Source organism: Triticum aestivum, chromosome 3A (genome assembly GCF_018294505.1).
Source record: "Triticum aestivum cultivar Chinese Spring chromosome 3A, IWGSC CS RefSeq v2.1, whole genome shotgun sequence".
Classification (NCBI taxonomy): Eukaryota; Viridiplantae; Streptophyta; class Magnoliopsida; order Poales; family Poaceae; genus Triticum; species Triticum aestivum.
The window spans coordinates 140,078,720-140,103,262 of record NC_057800.1 but is presented as its reverse complement, the minus strand read 5'-3'; the positions used below and the strand labels follow the sequence as shown (position 1 = coordinate 140,103,262).

General features: G+C 44.7%; 1 protein-coding gene across 1 annotated transcript; it reads left to right on the top strand.

Annotated features, from left to right (window-relative positions):
* The first annotated feature begins 10,298 nt into the window (after window positions 1–10,298).
* On the top strand, window positions 10,299–15,659 carry LOC123060717 (D-3-phosphoglycerate dehydrogenase 3, chloroplastic). The gene is made up of 5 exons (XM_044483539.1): window positions 10,299–11,443; window positions 13,792–14,168; window positions 14,263–14,373; window positions 14,472–14,567; window positions 14,662–15,659. Exons 1-5 carry the CDS (start codon window positions 10,840–10,842, stop codon window positions 15,334–15,336), a joined length of 1,863 nt encoding a protein of 620 aa, XP_044339474.1. The 5' UTR covers window positions 10,299–10,839; the 3' UTR covers window positions 15,337–15,659.
* The last annotated feature ends 8,884 nt before the right edge of the window (window positions 15,660–24,543 follow it).

The following is a 24,543-nucleotide window of genomic DNA, read 5'->3' as shown; positions in this document are numbered from 1 at the left end:
ATGGCCAATGTCTTTCTAGGTTTCTGTTGTGCCATATGTAGTATCAATGCGCCTCACAATATGTCTCTGTTTTTTATTCAGTTGAAGATAAGCTACGACATGTATATAAGAAATGTTAGTAAGATAGTAAGGTGGAACTTCAGGCGAAGGAGTAAAGAACGTACAAGTACAAGTACTCCCTCCGGTTCTTTTTACTCTGCATATTAGGTTTGTCTGAAGTAAAACTCTTCAAAGTTTGACCAAGTCTATATAAAAATTATTAACATTCACATAACAACACGAAAATCATTAGATCCATCTTGGAATATATTTTCGTATTATATTTATTAGGTATTATAGATGTTAATAATTTCTAATATAAATTTGGTCAAACTTAGCAAAGTTTGGCTTCAGACAAATATAAAACGCGGAGTAAAAAAGACCGGAGGAAGTAGTAACTAATGATAATACTATAAAAATGTCAAAGTACAACAGAAGGGAATTTGGATAGAACGATGTACTAGTAAAGAACGTTGTATCAGTACAAGTAGTAACTAATGATTTTTTTTTCATAAAGGAGTAGTAACTAATGATGATACTATAAAAAATGTGGAGGTACAAGAGAAGGGAATTTGAATAAAACTATGTAGTAGTAAAGAACGTTGTATCAGTACAAGTAGTAACTAATGATAATGTTATAAAAATGTGGAGGTACGAGAGAAGGGAATTTGGACAAAACTATGGTAGTAAGATACATACATGGATGAATAGCTGGACAGATATGGAGCGATCTGGGTTGGAACGTAAAGTGAGGTGCATCTCTTTATCAACTAAGGTGCGGTGGTACACATATAGAATTGTGTCCAAGAGTTACCAGTGAAATATGTTTTTGCTTGATTACTGGCGACATCCACAACAAAAGTGAACCTTTCTTTTGTCTCAAGCAAAGCTGCAACATATATTGCAATGCCCACGAGTTTAAGGTAATCATTTCTTGCAAAAGCAGGGGATGTCAAAATGGAAGTAAATAAAGAAGTGTTCTTACAGAGAACTATGAACTGGATATTCTTACAAAAAGAAAATTGTATGTTGGTGAGATTATTTTCTGTAAAGACTATATTTCGTATGACGATGTGTAGGCTTAATATTGAAATGTAAGAATTGTGATGTTACAAAAACGTGAAAATTACAGATAGGTAGACATGAATATGAAATTGGTATCCAAACAGAACTGATGTATCCTTGCATACTGATCCAACAGTATGCAAAATGTCGGTACGAGTTCTAGGTTGGACTAATAGGAAAAATTTTGAAAACATGATGAAATAATCACATGCAATTGAATGAATGTTGGATCTACATCTTGTTTAGTCAATAAAGGAGCACATAGTTATGGAAAAAGCTATAATGAACTAACAAGCAAATCAGACATCTGATGAACAAGATTGGAATAAGTATTGGAAACTTATCGTTCTTTCTTTACAGTTTGGTGTAAAAAGGAGGGAGAAGCAGTTGTTCTTCGAAACGTTGTCCTCATCGCACAAGCATCTGAAGTCGTAACAAATTGGGCACTAGAATAGTACCAACAGAGAGTTTAGTACAAAAAAAAGTAGTCGAACTTGATTTGGACGAGATTAAGAAGGATACATAGTGACTTACATCCATTTCATGAACTGCATTTAGGTCCATTGGGATTTTCTTTTGTATCGTGAGTTGCAAGGGGAATGTAGATGACCACCGGTAGTATCTGTAGTCCTTGTTGACGATTATGGTCGTCGACTTCCGACAAGTGGTGGAAGCAATGACTGGTAGGAGTCTAAAGAGAGTAGATCTACACGACGACAGTTGAAAGGAACAAGACGAGGGAGAAAGAGGAGCGATAGAGAATTTGATGCGTCTGCGGAGTGCACACCACAAAAATAAATGTTAGGTAACTCGGCGACACAACTTGTTAGGTGCGCACAGTAATAAATCATATAAATTTGAGCAACAGAATGTGCACAAGTTCGTACGTTCAAAACTGAAGCTACTGAGTAAGTTTGCTAAAAAGAAAGTCATTCGTAGAACAAGAACCAAAATGTTAGGACTGAAATTGAAATGAAATCATACAAAAAGCTGTTGAAGAACGAAATCGAAATGGTATCTGGTAGGGGCAAATTCATAAGGAAGGCATTGACGTCTTTCAACAAAATAATATTTCACAGTACAAGCATGCAAGTGTTGAAGAATAGAAGGATGAATATTTGACAGAAGAGAAAATCAAATATTGAAAAAAAGGGTGTAGCAATTTTTGATGGGAAGGACGATGGCATGAATTTGCGAGTGCTGGAGAATAGATGGATGAATATTTGAGGGAAAAGAAAATCAAAAGTTGCAAAAAAAAGTGTAGCAATTTTTCATGGGAGGAACGATGGCATGAATTTGCGAAGGCGCGGGACCGGACGAACTGACGAGTCCACATCATGTAAAGGAAAGTAATTGTAGAGAAGGAAAACAAATATAGAAATGAGAGGAGGAAACAATACCGGAACCGAAGAGCGGAACATGACAAGAACGAAAGAAGAATAAGTTGAACAGTGTAGGGAACTCGTTGAACAGTTTGTGTAACAGAACGTGATGTGGCATACGCATAGGTAGAAAAGACATATAAGAATAGCCCACAGAAATATTAATTTAAAATAAGCACGTATAATGTCTCGTATTCAGAGGGTTAAGAATTTTCATCCATTTTCAACCAATTTTGGTGAGAACATATGTTTGGATCACATCGTAGATCAACGACTGCGAACATTTCCGTAGGTGTGTGCCCCTGCGAATTTACGTCTGCTAAAAATGCAAAGCGATACTTTTGTTCATATTTTACACCATATCCATATGGAAGTAGCCTGACAATTCCTATGAAAGAGATGAGTGGAATCAGATTCTCCTCCTTCTATCCCTAGAACTAAACGCAGGAACAGAACCAACCCATGCCATTTTCTATCTTCAACCAAACACAAGAACGGAACCGACCGATTCCTCGGAAATGGAACCATGACATTCCATGAATTTTGGTCCTCAAACCAAATACACCCTTAAGGCATATTTTACGGTTTTGAAGCTACAGGGTGTGCTGCAAGATTTATTTAGAAAGTCAGGGGAACTGGGCCTCACGGTGTAATTTGGGGGGGGGGGGTGATCTGGAAGTAGATGTTCGCACATGAACACGTCCCTGTGTATTCTCAATGCCGGGGATGATGCACTGCAGCTCATGTTGAAGGAGACCTAACGAGAAGCACGGTATGCAAGCAATCCAACGGGCGCTTTTGTAGATCCGAAACCTCACACGCCCAAGAGAGGCCCAGTCAGGGCGCGCGGCGGATATAGGCTGCCCTAGGTCGACCTGATCGCCCCTAGGACCTCGAGGTTCACCGTCTGCAACAAGATGAACGAATGAAGAACGAGGAAGAAGAAGAATAAGGGAGAAGGTAAAAGGTAAAAAAGGCATAGATCGATTTGTCGATTGTGTGTTGCTCAATCGGTCGTCACCTCTCATCTATTTATGAGGCGGATGGACTTCCCGTACAAGGAAATGACTGAAAATTTCATCCAAAACATAAAAAACCCTAATCTAACTCGGACAAGAATCTTTGGCAATTTTTCGGATCCATTCTGAGCCTCCGAGTGGTTTGGTCCGGTCTCACCGAGTGAACATGGCCAACCTTAAGAGTAACTCTAGCAGACCCCGCAAAAGCCCCCGATCCCGCAAAATAACCGCCAAAATGTGGGTGGGGGCTGGAAAGCATGCCCAACCAGACCCCGCATCCCGCCCCGGCCCGCAAAAAAATTTAGGAGGCGCGGCAAATTTCCGGCCCAACCCGGGAAAACGCGGGTTTCCCCCTCGCGGCTGCGGTGCCCTGCATCATAGAGAAGCAGTTGGCGGGAGGGACATTTCAGCCCGCGCTCTTTTCGCCCTTCCTTCCGCCGCCGCCCGCTCGCCGCCGACGATTCCGGCCATATCTACGGGCGGAATCGCTCCGCGGGGCCACCCCACACCCTCCCGTGCCGAGCCGCTGCACCGCCCCTCCGGATCCGGCGAGAAGAGCCGCCCCCCAGTCGCCGCCGCCGCTGGGACCGACCACCGTCGAGCGCACCACCCTCGTCGCCGCCCGGGATCACTCGCCACCGGTTAGTCCCCTTTTTTATGATTTTCGTAAGCTGTGTAGTAGATTGACGTGCCGGCGTGCGTGTAGATGGAGTTGACCCCGTGCGAGAAGTTCCTGCTATCCGATTCGTCCGATTCGGACGACTTGGATGTGGAGACCATGCTTGCGACCTTTCGGCAGCAAACATTGGTCATGGCGCTTGCCGTGAAGGAGCATGAAGACGAGTACCGAAAGAGGAGGCGAGGATCTACTATCGGGCGTCTGTGCATTCCGCGGAATCGCCATCTTGGAAACAAGATGTTGATGCAAGATTATTTTTCGGAGAATCCTACATATCCTGCACACCTCTTCCGCAGAAGGTACCGAATGCGCCGATCCCTTTTTGTGAAAATTATTGAAGCTTGCGAGGCAAATTGCCGGTATTTCACTTAGAGAAGGAATGCCACGGGCTTAAAGGGATTTAGTGCATATCAAAAAATCTCCGCAGCTATGCGGGTGATTGCATATGGCGTCCCGGCTGACTATGCTGATGAGTATCTTCGCATTGGTGAAGATAGCACAATTGAGTTTGTGCGTAGATTTGCGAAAGTGATTGTTCGTGTCTTTGGTCCCGAGTATCTTCGGGCACCAAATGAAGATGGCACAAAGAAATTGATGGCAGCTAATGAGAGGAGAGGTTGGCCTGGGATGCTAGGTAGCATTGATTGTATGCATTGGAATTGGAAAAATTACCCCAAGGCTTGGCAAGGAATGTATTGTGGCAAGTCTCGTGATGCAACAATTGTGCTAGAGGCCGTAGCATCCGATGATTTATGAATTTGGCATTGCTTTTTTGGTATGCCCGGCACACTCAATGATATCAATGTTTTGCAATGCTCTCATTTGTTTGCTAGGCTTGCTACCGGTGATGCTCCTTCTTCCGACTACATTATCAATGGGCATGAATACACAAAGCGGTACTATCTTGCAGATGATATATATCTTTCTTGGTGCACATTTGTCAAGAGCATCAAAGAACCCAAAACAAAAAAATAATGTGAATTTGCAAGGGTGCAAGAGGCACCCTGAAAAGACATTGAAAGAGCATTCGGTGTTCTGCAATCTAGGTTTGCTATTGTCCGAGGTCCTGCTCGTTTTTGGGATAAGAAAACCCTGAAGAACATCATGACTTGGCGTGTTATCCTGCACAATATGATATGACTTGGCGTGTTATCCTGCACAATATGATTCTTAAAGATGAGAAAGGAATGGACTTAGAATTCTTTCATAATAATGTGGGTAGCCGTGTCAAACCAGCTAGAGACCCAAACCGCATTAGAGCTTTTCTTCAGACATACAAGGAGATTGAAAATGCAGACACACACTTTCAACTTCAGGAAGATCTCATTGAGCATCATTGGCAAAGGGCTGGATAGTGACTAATTTTTGTATTCATTTGTATTTGTATTCATGACAAGTTTCGTATTGCATTATTTTAAGTTTGCTACGGTGATTTGAATAATTATTTGTAATACGGATGGTTATTGTTTTATGTTTGATTTGAATAATTCAGTTTGTTTTCAATTGTTGAATTATGTTGGATTTGAGGTTTGCGGGCTGATGATTTGCGACGATGCAGCGGCGCAAAGAGCAGAACCCGCATAGCCGACCCGTAAAAAAGCATATTTCGTGAATATACTTTTTTACAGATCCGTTTGGAGGGTCTGCATCTGTGCCAGCCCGCGCCGGCCCGTAAAAGCTGTTTTGCGCGAACTGCATACACGTTTTGCGGGCCGGCGTTTTGCGGGGTCTGCTAGAGTTGCTCTTATGTACTCTTCTGTGTCCCACTTAGAAATTCCTGAGTGGTTTCACTCGGTCTCATTGAGTACATTGGGTGTCTCATGACAATTTTTTGACATCCATTTGGTCTCACCGAATCAAATCCACTTTGTCTGTCCAAAGAGATTGTGCAGCTTCTGTCCCTAACCTTATTTTGACTCTACATGATGCATACAACCTCGGATTATGATGATTTTTATATCAAAATCGACTGTTTCGACGAGACAAAGATTTTTTGTGTAGCAACTATTTTCATTTGAGGCCATCTTAATTGTGTTTCTAGCCATGCCAAAATCTGATGTCAACATATGCTTCGTTGGATTTATCATATCTTTTACGGTCGAGCTCTGTTTTGGACCACCTTCATATCCATCTTGATCTTCTCAAAGAAGGCTATCCAATGGTGACTTCCAACCATAATTTTGGTGTCATCTTGCTATACCATCAAGCTTATCTTCACGATTGTGTCACTTTTGAGCATCAACACATGCCCCCTGTTTTTTGGCAAAGCTAGCTTGCCAAAAACTAACTTTCACCGAGTCCGTTCTAAGGACTATACCAACACTTCATTGGCCATTTTGTATGCTTAGGATGATAAGTATATATTGGCCATTGCATTCTTAAACTTTCTTGATGCAAACTTTGGTGGAACTTCCTCAATTCCTTGCTTAGTTTTCATCCAAGCGCTTGAAAAGAACACCATCAACAATTCGACAATAAAATTTTCATATACAATTGTGCATCTCAAAGCCATCTGTATTGTCCACTCTTTTGCTAGTATCTTGGATATAATTAACAATGAACTTTCCTCAATCCCTACTTTCGCTTGCCAAAAAATTCATTAGCGGCCAAAGCAGTGGGATCCAGTTCGGCCTTACCTTTGTCGGTGACACTAACCATCGGCTATTGATACATATGCAATACACCATTATCAATATGGTAGCCGGATGCTTGTTGTGCTAACTCATTTGCTCGCCAATTGTCATGTCTAGACATATGAGCCATATTAAAGCATCCCAAGGTGAATATTACATCTAGGCATTCCTCAAGATAAATTATAACGAATCACCGGAAGCCTCAATATGTGTAGCACCTATAACAACCAAAAGCCCCAAACCGAATAATATGCATATTCGGCTTTGATTATTTATGCAAAAATATTTTGAGCGGCATGAGGATTCACAAAATAGAACCACAAGGAGATATATATAAATAACACCGACACCTTGACCATTGGTATGAATTGAACCATCAAAATATAATCTCCATGGTACTAGAGAGACCATGTGAATATAAATATTATGCATGACCTCTGTCCAATGCTCAGCAATAAAACTAACAATGATTTGGCTTTTCATACATAATAAATTAATGAGCCAAATCATATCCAGCCAAAGCATAAGCGCACTCACCAGTTCTACAACTATGAATTGGTCTATGCAACATATATTGAATGGATCAATTATAATGTCTCAACTCCACGTAAGCAATATTGATATAAGCATATTTTTAAATGAATGCATACCTTGTCTCGGTCTCTAATTAAACTAAGTATGATGTTAGAATACCACACCTGTCATGCTTAGATATATTCTTTGGGCGATAGATAAATATCGGCCATTACCACAAGGTTCATGTAAACTTCATCCACCAAAGCATGTATATCCAAAATAAACAAATGAAATAACAAACCAAATATTTAGATCCTTTGAATCAGCAATAAAAAATGTAGCTAATCAAATGTATAGTGATTTGGTAATACCCTTTCATGACCTAGGAAATTGTATTGCATCCATGGATCAAAATAAGCCAATGGGGGATAACCAATCATACCTGGTGATGAATTACATGGCATATGCATCAATGACATGGTTGAAGAATATGGATGATGTGATAACCGAAGATTCTGGTGGTTAGATGTAAACCTTATGTTAGTTGTTCATAGTTTTCACTATTTTCCTGCCTTCGCTGCACTTCTTGCAATACAAGCTTGCACATTATTCTTGTTTAGAGTACTTCCTTTGGGAACCCATGACATGTTCCTCTTTTCAAGTTCTTGTGCACTACGCTTTTGCAATTTCTTATTTTGCCAATACGATAAGCCGAGCGGGCACCTCGACTGTGATTCCATTTTGGACAAGGGTCTCTCTTTCTTGGCCTTATGCGCTCCCAACTTCTTTTCTTCAGGTTTGGCATTTTGGATTTTGAACAATTGATTGCGTCATCTCATTGCTTTTAGTAGCCAATGTCAACACCTTAATTGTTTATTTGCCATTTGAAATCAAATCCGAAGTGGCACACTTACGACAATCTTCTTTGATGCGATATACTTGTTTGACCGGCTCTTTCTTCTCTCTTGAGCTCCGGACCGATTTCTTATGATTGAAATGGTCTTTGACATGTGATTGTTCATCAAATGTTGATCTTCTTGGAGCTAGATATCGGTTGTGAGACGGTCTAAAATAAGATGTAGAATGTGCCCTCGTATCATACTTGTCCCATGATGGATATAACAAATAAATTACCCCTCTTCATTGGTCTCTCAAGATTTGTTATATGGATTTTTCTAATGGATGCACTGACAGCAAAGTTATGGCCAAATATGAGAATAGGCAAATTATTTCCTAGACATACCTCTTCAAATATATTGGGAGAGCATAATGGTGGTGTTACTTGAACAATATCTTGCTTTGCCTTTGGATGACTCCCCAACACCTTGCAGTCCTCTTTTTCTTGATTCTGTGCATCACTACTTCGAAGATCTTTGTCAATCAAACTTTGTTCAGCTACTTGCTCTCGTCCTTTAGGCTCATCAATTTCTATGGGACGAAACTCATAGGGCAGGAAGTAGGTTCACTTTAGAAAAATCAAACACGGTTGTTTTGCCATACTTGCCATGCTCTTTCATAATGATACTTGCCTTTTTGGATATGATGGATTCAAAACACACACTAGTTGATTCAGCCATTTCAATTGTACACTTTCACTCTTCAAATCGTCATTCTTTTTTGCTTTTACCAATTGGCAAGACTTCTTTTCTTTGAGCCAATTCTTTTTCTATTTGTTCTTGACGGCGAGAGGCAAAATAAGTTTAAAGTTTTTTCTTAATTTCAGCCCACTCCGAATATGATTGCCCCCAATCAAAACGGTGAGTTAGCGCCTCTGCCACTTTAGTAGTCATCTTCTCCTTTGGCCTAAGCAGCCCGAGCTCCTTGACAATGCGAAGAGAAGCTCAGTGAGCCACTGTGGCCTTGGACGCGATCGCAGCCTGGCGCGCGTTGTGGCGACGGGGACCGAGGCAGCACACGACTTGGGCAGGACTGTGGGGTGTTGGGGAGGCGCGTTGGCGAAGACTAGAGTCGGGATGTCTCGAAAGAGGCGGCGGGGCTAGATGCTCTCCTCGTCGCCGACGGTTTCTAGCTGGCAGACCTGGCGGGTGACCGCGCCTAGTTGGACCTCCATGGTGCATGCGGGTGGTGGGGCTTGGCGGTGGAAATTGACTGGGCTCGCCCGTGGGCCAGAGAGCATGGGGCCAAACACATCCAGCTGGTCTTCGGGACCCACACTTTCCTTCTGCTCACTGTTGATGAAGTCCAGCGGGGCTGCGACCGCAGCATTAGCCGCTGCCTGCAGCTCGTTGGCCATGCAGTCTACCGCGGCCTAGGTTGCCAATGGCTTCTTGGCGGCGGCGAAGAACGCCTCCACCGAATCGCCGCGGGGATCGGAGTTGTCTTATGTGGCCGCCTGTGGTAGCGCTACAAGGGGGCGGTAGAGTTTGCTGACTTGACGGCTCACCATCCGGAGCATTTATTCATTATCTTCAGCCAGCCGGCGGACCACGTCAACGCTGCCAGGCGCAGGTCCATTCCGGGTCGATGGCGCCGTCTTCAACATTGCGTCGTGGCATGAGCATGACCATGCGGGCTTCGGCAACTTCAACCTCCACGCCAGGGTCGTCATCGAGAAGGTGCAGATGCAGTACTGGTCCCTGAAAGGCGTGGTCTCCTTCGCGACAAGGTGCGCGTGGACTTTCTCGACAGAACGCTCGAGCGTGGCGACACCAAGACTTTTGTCTGCTGGCTCTGGGCATGGGATGTCGCCCACATTCCCACCAAGCACATGCTATGGGTGCTGCCGCGCGGTGCTGGAAGGTGAAGGAGATGCAGGGCTTCTTGGCACCCAACCGCCGGGTGGCGCCGCCGCCCGGAGCAACGCGGTACGGCATGCTCATCCATGTGGATCGAGTCGAAGTTTGGTCCCTTCCTTCACGGACTTTCTGCTGACTTCGTCAATTGCTTTTTATCGCTTAATAGAAGGGAATTTTTCTCAGAGACTTTTTGTTCTGTGATGTATTTAAGGCTCTGTTGATCAGTTTAGCAACCCTAGTTTAAGTACTAGCATCCCACCCCAACGTTCTTGTACTTCAAAATACTCTCCCCGCTTGCTGCTTGCCTCAGCCAGACATGGCTTCATCGCTCTCGGGGCAGAGCGGCTTGCCGTCTTCCAACTCCGACGAGGGCGATGCGCCATCCCCCCACGTGATCCCTGGCACGTGGACGATGGAGGTTTATACAATCTGGAGCCATCTGTGTTGCAGAGGGCTTGCTTTGGGGGTACTTCTCCACTTTTGAGCTTTGTTTCCTGGTGTGTTCCTCTCATGTCTTAATCCATGTATTGCATTTCCAGGGCCCCCAAGCAATAATTTCCGGCCCCATCCACCCGTCAAAATTTATTTCCCCAAAATAACCTCCACCAACTTCCCCATACCCTCGCGTTAACCAGCCAATCGTTGCTCCTCCTACTTTGCCTCAACAGAGAAAAGACCAGTCTTGTTCCTCCGCCTCCCTCTCTTCCGGTAACCAGATATCACCGGCGTGAGGCACGAGCCTGATTGAACATGTCCGCCTCACGCGCCCTCCTCTCGAGCCCGCACGGGGTTGCGAGCCGGACCTTCACGAGAGCGGCGCCGGCCCGCCTCGCCGCGCCCTCGATCCCGTTCGCGCGCTCCGGCGCTCTCCGCGCCCGGAGCGCGATCCTGTCGTCGCCGGCGGCCACTGTGCCGGTGACCTCTGCTGAGCCGAAGCGCCGGATCTCGCACTCCGTGTCGGACTCGGCGCCGCTGGCGAAGCCTGCGGTCCTCGTGGCGGAGAAGCTGGGCGAGGCCGGGCTGGAGGTGCTGCGTCAGTTCGCGGACGTGGAGTGCGCGTACGGCATGTCCCCCGCCGAGCTCCTGGCCAAGGTGGCGCAGTTCGACGCGCTCATCGTGCGGAGCGGCACCAAGGTGACGAGGGGGGTGCTGGAGGCGGGGCGCGGGCGGCTGCGGGTGGTCGGCCGGGCCGGCGTCGGGATAGACAACGTGGACCTGCAGGCGGCGACGGAGGCGGGGTGCCTCGTCGTGAACGCCCCCACGGCCAACACCGTCGCCGCGGCGGAGCATGGCATCGCGCTGCTCGCCTGCATGGCCCGCAACGTCTCGCAGGCGGACGCCGCGCTCAAGGCCGGTGAGTGACCGATCGCTTCATTTGTGATGGTGTTTAGTTACGTCCGTTTTAGTTGCCATTGTTCCAGATTTTAGCACTATTTTTGACATCGACGTCCGATTCTGAAGGAGGGCGGCAGATTAACACCACAAATAATCTTTGGCGCTCACTCCTCCTCAGAATAGGAACACGTGATTAAATTTCCAATTTGGTGGTGTCACTTTAGTGGTGTTGGGTGCGAGAGAAAGGTAAATTTAGACTTTACATGGACATATTGTATCTAAGACGGACACCTTTCAATACTTAGGATCAATGCTAGTAGTAGAAAGCAACGGTTGTCGTATCAAAGAGGGTAATAGCCGGCGAACCAAAGCGGAGGTGGATGAAGCGGCATGCTATAAAAAAGTAACCACTAAAGCTCAAAAGTAAATTCTGCATGACGGCGATTGAATCTCTCCGTTGGAGCCTATGTTAAATTATTGCGTCCTATGAACACCGCCACGTCGCTAGGACCCGCATTTTTCTAGGCTGGCACCACCAAAGAAGCCGTCGTGACCACAGGCTTGCGTACGTGTCTTGATCCATGAAATAATTGTCCCTTGCTACCTTCTCTCTTTTTCTGTCAGCTCATACAGTGGAAATTAGATTTGCTGTTTTCTGATATAAGGGTAGTGATCAGTCAAGTAAAAACCACACAAGCTAGTAGTACGTATGATCAATTGAGGTTTGCTCGTGTGCTTGCTTTGGGATTATAGTATTTTGCTCTTCGCTTTACTAGCCAGCAATGATTGAGCCGACGATATTCAGGATAGGTTTTCTTCGAAAAATCAGCCTTCGACTTGTGAACATAAAAAATGCCCCATTAGCAAGTTATAATATTTAATAAAATTACCATAGAACGACTGTTCTACGGTTTCAGCTCAAAAAAAAGCAGATCAATTGTCAGGGTGACTCCACGAGAGCATTAATCTCTAGTTTGATTTCCTTTTAATCACTTTGTAATAGCTGTATGCACTCAAATCCAAAAATAAACAAATGTACCTCCCTCTTTGTGTTGAAAACGGAGGAAAAGTACACACGCATGACCCCCATAACCCAACTGTATCAGTATGATGAACCGTTACAACGGAAAATGAACAATGTATTTGGTAAGAGCCTTCAGATGACATTTTGGTTGTGATATCGACGACCTGCTTGCCGTGGGTGATTGATTGAGTACAGTATATTGCATCTTTTGTGTGTCTCTGAAGTCTGTTTGAAGATCATGACAGCTTACCAGTGTAGCCAAAAGGGGTGCATCAAAGCTGTGGGTGAGGAGTCTTTGCTTTCTGGGATTAGTTCAGATAGTAGGAAGTTATGCTTTCAACATCTTTGCGAATCTAAGTGTAATCACACACTGAAGCGTACTAAAGTGAATATGTATGAAAACTATTGAATGTCATGATTGCTACTTAGTAGTACTACTAAATAGCAGCAACGGAAGTGGAATATAATTTTAGATTCTCTGGTCCACTTTCGTTGGGCTTTACCTTTCTCGTGATAAGCGGTTGCAAATTCAGCAGGATGATGCCTTTTTCGTACTGAGGAATCTGTGCAAAACTATTTTGGCAATATGAAACTAATAAAATTTGATGGGTCCCAAGCATGATACCTCAGCTTAGTGGGGAATATGATCCCTGTTCAACTTTAGCATTTTCATCTGCTATGTGGCAAAATTTTAGTGCTACATGTAGAGGCAAAATTGGTCTCTGATATTTTGGAACTTGTTGCTTTCTGGCACTTATGAAGCCAAACAAAATTATGCGTTGTCAAGGAGGAAATTCGATGGATGTAGGCTGCCTTTGTTTTGCCTGCAAAAGTTGCTATATGATCCTATCTAACTATCTAGTAGGTATTTTCAGTTTTTTACCATGAAGTTTTAACGATGAATTCACCTCGCCGTTTAACAACTGGGTCCCCCAAGGGAGGGTGTAACAGAGTGTGGGGAAATCCTGTTGCTAACATTCAAGTGGGCATGAAACTTCAACCCTATACTTTTTCTATTCCTACATTTTCAAAACCCTACGAATCAAAGAGGCCCTTAGCAGTGTTTCCAATCTAGATATGTCAAATTGATTATGCTCCTATCTTGCATGTTTACATTGTCGCATAAACTTAACACTTAAATACTTCCTTCGTGGAATTACTTGTCGCTCAAACGGATGTATCTAGACATATTGTAGTGCTAGATCATCTGTTTGAGCGACGAGTAATTCGGGATGGAGGGAGTAACTTTTAATCACGGAATACAAAAGCAAAAAAATTCCACAGGTGATGCGAGTGAACTCGTTCATTCTTACTAATAAAAGTATTGAACTGATTTCCCACAGGCAAATGGCAAAGAGCCAAGTACGTTGGAGTTTCCCTAGTTGGAAAGACTCTTGCCATCATGGGCTTTGGAAAGGTTGGCTCAGAGGTGGCAAGGCGAGCGAAAGGGCTAGGGATGCATGTGATTGCCCATGACCCCTATGCCCCGGCCGATAAGGCCCGTGCCATTGGAGCAGAGCTGGTGTCCTTCGAGGAGGCCATCGCCAAGGCAGACTTCATCTCCCTCCACATGCCGCTCACCCCGGCGACATCCAAGGTCTTCAACGACGAATCCTTCGGGAAGATGAAGACCGGCGTGCGGATCGTCAATGTGGCCAGGGGCGGAGTGATCGATGAGGATGCTCTGGTCAGGGCACTGGACTCCGGTAAAGTTGCTCAGGTGATTCGAAGCTTCCTCTTCTCAGCTTTCTTCTGGCTCGCCGGTGTGGAGATTTCTCTGAAAGGTGGAGGTTTTGTTTGCCAATCTGGATCAGGCAGCTCTTGATGTTTTCACTGTGGAGCCCCCGGCGAAGGACAGCAAGCTGGTTCTTCATGAGAATGTCACTGTCACGCCCCATCTTGGAGCAAGCACAGTGGAGGCGCAGGTCGGCGTCTTGGCTACGATAAATGTTTCAGTGGATGTAATCAAACCACTTGCCGCTCTTTTTGAGGTACCAACGCACCTGAACTTGCCGCATTGCAGGAAGGCGTCGCCATCGAAATTGCTGAAGCCGTCGGCGGCGCACTGAGAGGTGAGCTCGCAGCGACCGCCGTGAATGCTCCCATGGTCCCAGCAGAGGTACGCACGAAGCTTCTTGAGAAGTTGAGATGTCGGTGATAGACTGTGATTATGCGGCAAATCTTTCTTCTGAATCTGTTTCTTCCTTTTACAGGTCATGTCAGAGCTAGCTCCGTATGTTTCCCTGGCGGAGAAGCTGGGGAGGCTGGCAGTGCAGCTCGTCGCCGGGGAGAGCGGCATCAAGGGCGTCAAGGTGGTGTACACCTCAGCCAGGGACCCCGACGACCTCGACACGAGGCTCCTCCGGGCGATGGTCACCAAGGGCATCGTGGAGCCCGTGTCCAGCACCTTCGTCAACCTCGTGAACGCGGACTACACGGCGAAGCAGCGCGGCCTGCGCATCGCCGAGGAGCGGGTCTCCCACGACAACGCCGCCGCCGAGGCGCCGCTGGAGTCCATCCAGGTGCGCCTTTCGCACGTGCAGTCCAGGTTCGCCGGGGCGATCAGCGACGGCGGGGACATCGTCGTGGTCGGCAGGGTCAAGTACGGCGTGCCCCACCTGACCGTCGTCGGGCCCTACGAGGTCGACGTCAGCCTGGAGGGGAACCTGATCCTGTGCCGGCAGGTCGACCAGCCCGGGATGATCGGCAAGGTCGGGAACATCCTCGGGGAGAGGAACGTGAACGTCAGCTTCATGAGCGTCGGCCGCACCTCCCGTGGCAAGCAGGCGATCATGGCCATCGGCGTGGACGAGGAGCCGGACAAGAAGACGCTCGAGAAGATTGGGGCCATCCCGGCCGTCGAGGAGTTTGTGTTCCTCGAGCTATGATGGACGGGGGGCGCTCGCTCCACTCCTCGCTAGAATAAGTGGCATCGCAGCAGCATCATATTGGTTTGATGCCACGCGGAGTGGGGTGAAGTGATCCTTCCACGGCGCCTTGGTTTGGCCTCCGTTTGAATAAGAACGATGTGTGTGTATGGTATATGCTGTGTGTGTCAACCTGTGCGCCTAGCGCTTGTTTATGGAGAGTCGTATCATAGTATTATATTGTTTGGCTAGATATAATTGTTTGTGTGTTGCAAACTTGCAATACAGACACAAATATTTTGTATGTAATGGTGATGATTTACATGTCATTTTATTTCTATTTTTATTTACTTATAAAGACAGCAGGATGCTATAAGCCTATAATAAAGTTGGAGAAAAACAAAGTTACGAATACGAACTTAAGAGGAAGGGAGAGATTTGCGCTGGTTGCCAACCGGTAAACCAGCAAGGGAGAATACACCCAACTGGGAAAACTCCAGGGTAATGATAACCGGTGAACATCACCTGGGAAAAGGATAGCAAGCGAACTTTTTTGTGCACCTTTAATTCGTAAGAGCATCTACAATCGGGCGCACAAATCGGCCCCATACGTTCGGGCAGGCTGTCCGATTACTGTTTGGTCACGATTTTTCAACCTAGATGTCTTTCTCAAACAGGCCTCAAACGTCCGAGCTGACTGACACCTTATATCCAACCCAAATATGGGATGGATATGGGGCGTCTGAACATGTCCGCTATGTCGGATCCGACAGCCCGATCCCATCGTAAATTACACCAATTCCACCCCCTAGACCTGTCGGATCCATTTGCTATCTTCTTTCTTTTTCCTCCTCCACGTCGCTCGTCTCGCAGCTCCGCCGCCGCGCGCACTCCGCAGCCGTTCCTAGCCTCTGCGCCGCCAGCTCTGGTAGAGCAATCCACTCTCCTGCTGTGGTGGAGGTGTTTAGACCTGAGTATCTCGGAGAACCAAATGTGCAGGACACGAAGAAGTTGTTGGCTATTGGAGAGGCAAGGGGGTTTCTAAGAATGTTCGGATCAATTGATAGCATGCATTGGCAAGGGAAAAACTGTCCTAAAGGTTTGCGGGGAATGTATCAAGATAGCACCAGAGATGCCACCATCATACTAGAAGCGGTGGCATCACATGACTTATGGGTTTCGCGTGCTTTCTTTGGAATGTCGGGTTTTCACAACGACATCAACGTCCTTCAACGATCTCCGGTGTTCAGGAGGCTTTGCAATGAGAAATCACCGCCGTGCAACTACACCGTCAACGGTCGAGACTACAACATGTGATACTATGTTGCCGATGGTATCTAACCTCAGTGGGTGGTGTTTGTGAAGACCATATTCGAACCGCATGGCAATAAACAGAGCCACTTTGCAACAATGCGGAAAGCGGCTAGAAAGGATGTCGAGAGGGCATTTGGTGTGCTTCAATCTCGTTGGGGAATTGTGTAGAGCGCTGCAATGATGTGAGAATCAGAAACTTTGTGGTAGTTGATGACATATTGTGTTATTCTGCACAATATGATTGCCGAGGATGAGGGTGATGGTGTATCCCAAACCAATGATTTTGAAGCACCTGGAGAACAAGTTGAAATCCTGAAATATCAAGATGTGGCTCAGCTTATGAATTTTCAGCAGATGCATCAGAATCTTCAAGATCATCATATGTACACACAGCTACCCAATGATCTTGTGGAGCACATGTGGGCCCACAATGAAAACCAAGGAGCTAATGCTTTAGTTGTGCACTTAGAATAAATTTTATGTAAACACTATCTATGCTCAGTACCAACATTTGTTATTTATGTACGACATTGACTTTTATGATCGACGTGCATGGATTTGCATGGATTTGAGAGTCCAGATTTGAGATATGTGAATGCTGGGAGTGAATTATAAGGGCCCGTCCGGATACACCCGCGGGCTTGCCCAGGAGCGTCTGTAGACGTATAGTGGGTCGGATTTGCCAAGTCTGACTGTAGATCCTCTAAGGACTTGGTAACTGTTATTCACTTAGAACCATGTAAACCTAGCTGGAAATGGTTGAACTATAATTTGCCATGTTTCAAAATACCGTACGGTTTAGTACTTTGTTCTGAGAGTCAGTCATCCCAAAATGGAAGAAATTTAATTCCAGGATTCTCCTAAATCTTTTGGTGTCTTGCATGATCTGATCATCAGAATGCATGAACTGTATGGAATGTTGCTTGTCCTAATCTAATTATCTGCAATCCACATGATATGGAACTGCAATTGCAATGGTAGCAGGAACGACCTTGCTTTTTTTTTTGCAGAAGAGGAATGACCTTGCTTGGGCGACCTTCTCTGTTATGATGTTGTTTTCTAAGTTACAAAACCTAAAACCTGCTCGATGGTTTTGTTATGTTGGATGTGCCCCAAGAAGCTTCTTTCTTTTGATTTTTGTTGTTAATATATTCTGTGGATGCTCCCTATACTCATTTTGAAGTTTGGCAAATATCAATTCTCTGGATGTTCTTCATACATGTGGTGAATCACATGATGTTCAAATGTTAGCATAGCTAAGTTGTATGTTCGGCAATGACACAATGCACAGATCAAGTGTTCAGACATTGTTGTACTAGACTTAGTTTGCATGCTATGTACGGATGATTTGTGTTGTTTTCTATCCGAACTTTGATTAGTATCGGCCACTTTGCATGAATTTTATCCGATTAGTTAAAATGTGGTTTGAAATATATGCGGCTAGCATTGGATGGCCCTCCCACATCCGTATCCGTGGACTGGTCCCATGTCAACGGACAGATGTGGGAAGATATTTATAGGTTGCCGTTGAAGATGCCCTTAGTCATAAGGATATAAAATGTTTGGTGTCAAAAAAAGCATAGAAAAATGTTGTCCCAGATTCCACGGGTGTGAAACGTTGCACGAGCCCTTCGGAAATTTCTTCGAAACTCCTGCAAACATAGAGTTGTTCTCGGTTTAGGTTCCAAAATCCGTGGACTCCTTTTCTTCTCAGGTCCCAATCAAGATCGGTTGATTCTGTGAACGGGTGGATAGCGAGGCAAAGCGAATGCCGTTCGTCTCTTCCGCTCCCCCTGTGCCATACCACGCGGCACGCGCGGGTGGGTCGTTACCGAGACCGACACGATTCATTTTGAATGGAGGCGTCACTCGCCGGATGGCAGGCACGCTGACCCCGCGCCTTCGCACTTTACAAAGCCCGCTCCTGCTCAGCGCACACAAGGACCCGGTCCATGCACCGGGCAGCCCACCACGAGGCCCGCTATTTTTTCAGTTTTCACCCTCGTATCCATATTAATTGGGCCATGCTACGCGTCATCAGGCATCCACCGCCTCGCGAGCCGTCCGATTGTGCCGTCCGTTCTTCTTGTTTAATTTCCTGCAACAACACTCTGGTTGGAAAATATTTTATTCTCTAACTTTCTGCAGTAAGAGTCATGTTACAAAAATCCTTTTTCTCTAATTTTGTGTAACAAGACCTCTGTTGCAAAATCTTCTCTTCGTTGATATACCGCAACAAGACCTTGTTGCAAAAAATATTCTTCTCTAATTTTTTGCAACAAAACCCTTGATGCAAAACTTTTTCTTTATTTTCCGTAACAAGACTCTCGTTGCAAAACCTTCATTGCAATATGACCAAACATCTCCAGCTTCTCCTATGTATTCCTGCAATAATACTATTGTTGCGAAAACCTGTAAGAACGCCGACGGCTGCAACGGTGAGAGCACCCCGTGGTCTCTGCATCACGCTGTTTGTTGCGGTATGCCTTTTCGAACCAGGTGCCCAGTTCTTCTTGTCTAATTTCCTGCAACAACGCTCTTGTTGGACAATCTTTTCTTCTCTAACTTTCTGCAGCAGAGACATGTTACAAAATTCCTTCTTCTCTAATTTTGTGTAACAAGACCTCTGTTGCAAAATCTTCTCTTCTATGATATACCGTAACAAGACCCTGTTGCAAAAAAAATATTCTTCTATATTTTTTGCAACAAAACCCTTGATGCAAAACTTCTTCTTTATTTTCCGTAACAAGACTCTCATTGCAAAACCTTCATTGCAATATGACCAAACATCTCCAGCATCTCCTATGTATTCCTGCAACAATACTATTGTTGCGAAAACCTGTAAGAACGCCGACGGCTGCAACGGTGAGAGCACCCCGTGGTCTCTGCATCACGCTGTTTGTTGTGGTATGCCTTTTCGAACTAGGTGCCCAGTTCTTCTTGTCTAATTTCCTGCAACAACGCTCTTGTTGGAAAATCTTTTCTTCTCTAACTTTCTGCAGCAGAGACATGTTACAAAATTCCTTCTTCTCTAATTTTGTGTAACAAGACCTCTGTTGCAAAATCTTCTCTTCTATGATATACCGTAACAAGACCCTGTTGCAAAAAAAATATTCTTCTCTATTTTTTGCAACAAAACCCTTGATGCAAAACTTCTTCTCTATTTTTCTGTAACAAGACTCTCATTGCAAAACCTTCATTGCAATATGACCAAACATCTCTAGCTTCTCCTATGTATTCTTGTAATAGTATTATCGTTGCGAAAATTTGTAAGAACACCGACGGCTGCAACGGTGAGAGCACCTCGTGGTCTCTGCATCACGCTGTTTGTTGCGGTATGCCTTTTCGAACCAGGTGCCCAGTTCTTCATGTCTAATTTCCTGCAACAACGCTCTTGTTGGAAAATCTTTTCTTCTCTAACTTTCTGCAGCAGAGACATGTTACAAAATTTCTTCTTCTCTAATTTTGTGTAACAAGACCTCTGTTGCAAAATCTTCTCTTCTATGATATACCGTAACAAGACCCTGTTGCAAAAAAAATATTCTTCTCTATTTTTTGCAACAAAACCCTTGATGCAAAACTTCTTCTTTATTTTCCGTAACAAGACTCTCATTGCAAAACCTTCATTGCAATATGACCAAACATCTCCAGCTTCTCCTATGTATTCCTGCAATAATACTATTGTTGCGAAAACCTGTAAGAACGCCGACGGCTGCAACGGTGAGAGCACCCCGTGGTCTCTGCATCACGCTGTTTGTTGCGGTATGCCTTTTCGAACCAGGTGCCCAGTTCTTCTTGTCTAATTTCCTGCAACAACGCTCTTGTTGGAAAATCTTTTCTTCTCTAACTTTCTGCAGCAGAGACATGTTATAAAATTCGTTCTTCTCTAATTTTGTGTAACAAGACCTCTGTTGCAAAATCTTCTCTTCTATGATATACCGTAACAAGACCCTGTTGCAAAAAAAATATTTTTCTCTATTTTTTGCAACAAAACCCTTGATGTAAAACTTCTTCTTTATTTTCCGTAACAAGACTCTCGTTGCAAAACCTTCATTGCAATATGACCAAACATCTCCAGCTTCTCCTATGTATTCCTGCAATAATACTATTGTTGCGAAAACCTGTAAGAACGCCGACGGCTGCAACGGTGAGAGCACCCCGTGGTCTCTGCATCACGCTGTTTGTTGCGGTATGCCTTTTCGAACCAGGTGCCCAGTTCTTCTTGTCTAATTTCCTGCAACAACGCTCTTGTTGGAAAATCTTTTCTTCTCTAACTTTCTGCAGCAGAGACATGTTATAAAATTCGTTCTTCTCTAATTTTGTGTAACAAGACCTCTGTTGCAAAATCTTCTCTTCTATGATATACCGTAACAAGACCCTGTTGCAAAAAAAAAATTCTTCTCTATTTTTTGCAACAAAACCCTTGATGCAAAACTTCTTCTTTATTTTCCGTAACAAGACTCTCGTTGCAAAACCTTCATTGCAATATGACCAAACATCTCCAGCTTCTCCTATGTATTCCTGCAATAATACTATTGTTGCGAAAACCTGTAAGAACGCCGACGGCTGCAACGGTGAGAGCACCCCGTGGTCTCTGCATCACGCTGTTTGTTGCGGTATGCCTTTTCGAACCAGGTGCCCAGTTCTTCTTGTCTAATTTCCTGCAACAACGCTCTTGTTGGAAAATCTTTTCTTCTCTAACTTTCTGCAGCAGAGACATGTTACAAAATTCCTTCTTCTCTAATTTTGTGTAACAAGACCTCTGTTGCAAAATCTTCTCTTCTATGATATACCGTAACAAGACCCTGTTGCAAAAAGAATATTCTTCTCTATTTTTTGCAACAAAACCCTTGATGCAAAACTTCTTCTCTATTTTTCTGTAACAAGACTCTCATTGCAAAACCTTCATTGCAATATGACCAAACATCTCTAGCTTCTCCTATGTATTCTTGTAATAGTACTATCGTTGCGAAAATTTGTAAGAACGCCGACGGCTGCAACGGTGAGAGCACCTCGTGGTCTCTGCATCACGCTGTTTGTTGCGGTATGCCTTTTCGAACCAGGTGCCCAGTTCTTCTTGTCTAATTTCCTGCAACAACGCTCTTGTTGGAAAATCTTTTCTTCTCTAACTTTCTGCAGCAGAGACATGTTACAAAATTCCTTCTTCTCTAATTTTGTGTAACAAGACCTCTGTTGCAAAATCTTCTCTTCTATGATATACCGTAACAAGACCCTGTTGCAAAAAAAATATTCTTCTCTATTTTTTGCAACAAAACCCTTGATGCAAAACTTCTTCTCTATTTTTCTGTAACAAGACTCTCATTGCAAAACCTTCATTGCAATATGACCAAACATCTCCAGCTTCTCCTATGTATTCCTGTAATAGTACTATCGTTGCGAAAACTTGTAAGAACGCCCACGGCTGCAACGGTGAGAGCACCCCGTGGTCTCTGCATCACGCTGTTTGTTGCGGTATGCCTTTTCGAACCAGGTGCCCAGTTCTTCTTGTCTAATTTCCTGCAACAACGCTCTTGTTGGAAAATCTTTTCTTCTCTAACTTTCTGCAGCAGAGACATGTTACAAAATTCCTTCTTCTCTAATTTTGTGTAACAAGACCTCTGTTGCAAAATCTTCTCTTCTATGATATACCGTAACAAGACCCTGTTGCAAAAAAAATATTCTTCTCTATTTTTTGCAACAAAACCCTTGATGCAAAACTTCTTCTCTATTTTTCTGTAACAAGACTCTCATTGCAAAACCTTCATTGCAATATGACCAAACATCTCCAGCTTCTCCTATGTATTCCTGTAATAGTACTATCGTTGCGAAAACTTGTAAGAACGCCCACGGCTGCAACGGTGAGAGCACCCCGTGGTCTCTGCATCAATGTTGTTTGTTGCGGATGCCTTTTAAAACGGGTGCCCGGTTGCAAGAACTGCGGTACGGAGCATTTTGTATGTTCAGATGAGATCCATAAAGAGATTGCAGGCGAAGGTTAGATTCAACGCATGGATAGAAGAGATAAAATATGCGGCCATTTCAGTAGAGAAAGGGATGAAGGAGAGAAGCGGTGTGATGGCCCATAAGACGTGTGTCAAGCGTAGAACCTCACGGACTTGAGAGAAAAGATCGGTCGGTTGACCACTAGCTTTTTTTTCCATATTAATTGTAATGATTCTAAAATAACATATTAATTGTACTAAATCAATGATAATTCATATGGATGTACTAAATCAACGACAATTATTATGGATAAGCGAGAGAAGCAAAAAAATATGGCCTCTCTACCAAAAACAAGCATAAAATAACAATTTTTATAGAAATTAAAGAGGGACTCTGATAAGTGCCACATGTATGGCATGAAACAATTTTGCTTTGACTTTTTTGATGGTACCTTTAGTTACCCGGGGATGTGAAGTATGACAACTTTCTGTTTGAATGAACAGTTTTAGTTTTCTAGATTTTGTTTCCCTTTTTTATGGTAATTTTAGTTGTAAAAACGCGAGAATGGTGTTACTACGTGCCACACATATAACACTTATCATTTGGGTTAAAGAGAGGATTTCGGATGTGAACATTTTAGTTACGCATTACCTAAAACAGCGCAGTCTTTGGCCTCATCTCAAAACAAAAGAAAAAAATGTACTCATATGACATTAATGCCAAGATCTTCCTTGGATGTGAATTGTCGTGGCCTTAAGGGGCGATACATTTTTTGAATTATAAAAGTATCTCCAATAAATGATATAGATGTATAAATAACTATATTTTACATCATCAAGGCCTAAAAATGCCGCTCCAACGGATGATGTAGATGTATATATTTTTACATCACCTGCTTCAGATAATGTAAATACAACATTTGAAGATACAAATTTGCATCTCCAACCGCTGGAGATGTAAACCTAGATGTAAAACGGTCAGCCACGCGTCAACCAACCGTCATCATGAAAGTTTCCAACTGTTGATCCCTTTGCTGCTGCCGTCACCGGTCGATTTCGGCCAAATTCGACGCCTCCTCGCCGCCCCGGCCAGCTCTAGCGCCTCGCCCTTGCCACCGGGCCACCATGGCCGCCTCCTCCTACCGCGCGGTCGTCGTCGTCGCTCCCGCGCTCATCTTCCCATGGCGACGCCACCGGGGATCCTTGAGGAGCGCCCGCTCGAGTCGGCTGCGGAGGATGGAGCTCGGCAGGCTCCACATCCAGTCGCCGTCGTGATCCACATCCACCACCAGCGGAGGACGAGGTTCCACCGCATCCGCCCCGTTTTCCGCCGCGCCGCCGCTTGATTCAAGTGTTGTCGCCCCGCCCCGCCTTAGTTGAAGCTCCGTCGACCCGCCCCACCGCATTTGAAGCTCAGCCGCCGGCGCATTTCGAGTTTCACCGCCGCCCCGCCCCGCTCCTCATCTCGATTTGATGCTCGGCTGCCCGATTCGAGCTCCCCTGCTAGCGCCCGTCTCCATGCTCGGCCGCCGGCGCCCATCTCTACTCGGCCCTCGGCCGGAGCCGCACCGCCGCCATGTCGCCGAAGAACTAGTTTTACATTTTCAAATACATCATCTGTTGGAGCACTAGACATCACCAAACATACATCATTTGTTGAAGTCGAGACTTCTTTTTGAAGATGTAAATTAAAGGCATTTCTTTTGGTGATATAAATTATACAATACCTACTTTTACATCCCCAGGTATATATATATCTTCTATTGAAGATGCTCTAAGCAATGTAAAATCCCGAGCATTTGTCATAAGACGTTTCACATCTGAATAATACTGTTTAAATTTGATCTTGTAAGAGGTAGCCGACGACACATGCTGAGGATCCAATTTGCACATTTTTTTTATGGAAGGGAACATGTCAAAATGATACGAGTGGGTGACTATGTCATGGTTCGCACTGCTGACGCACATTTAG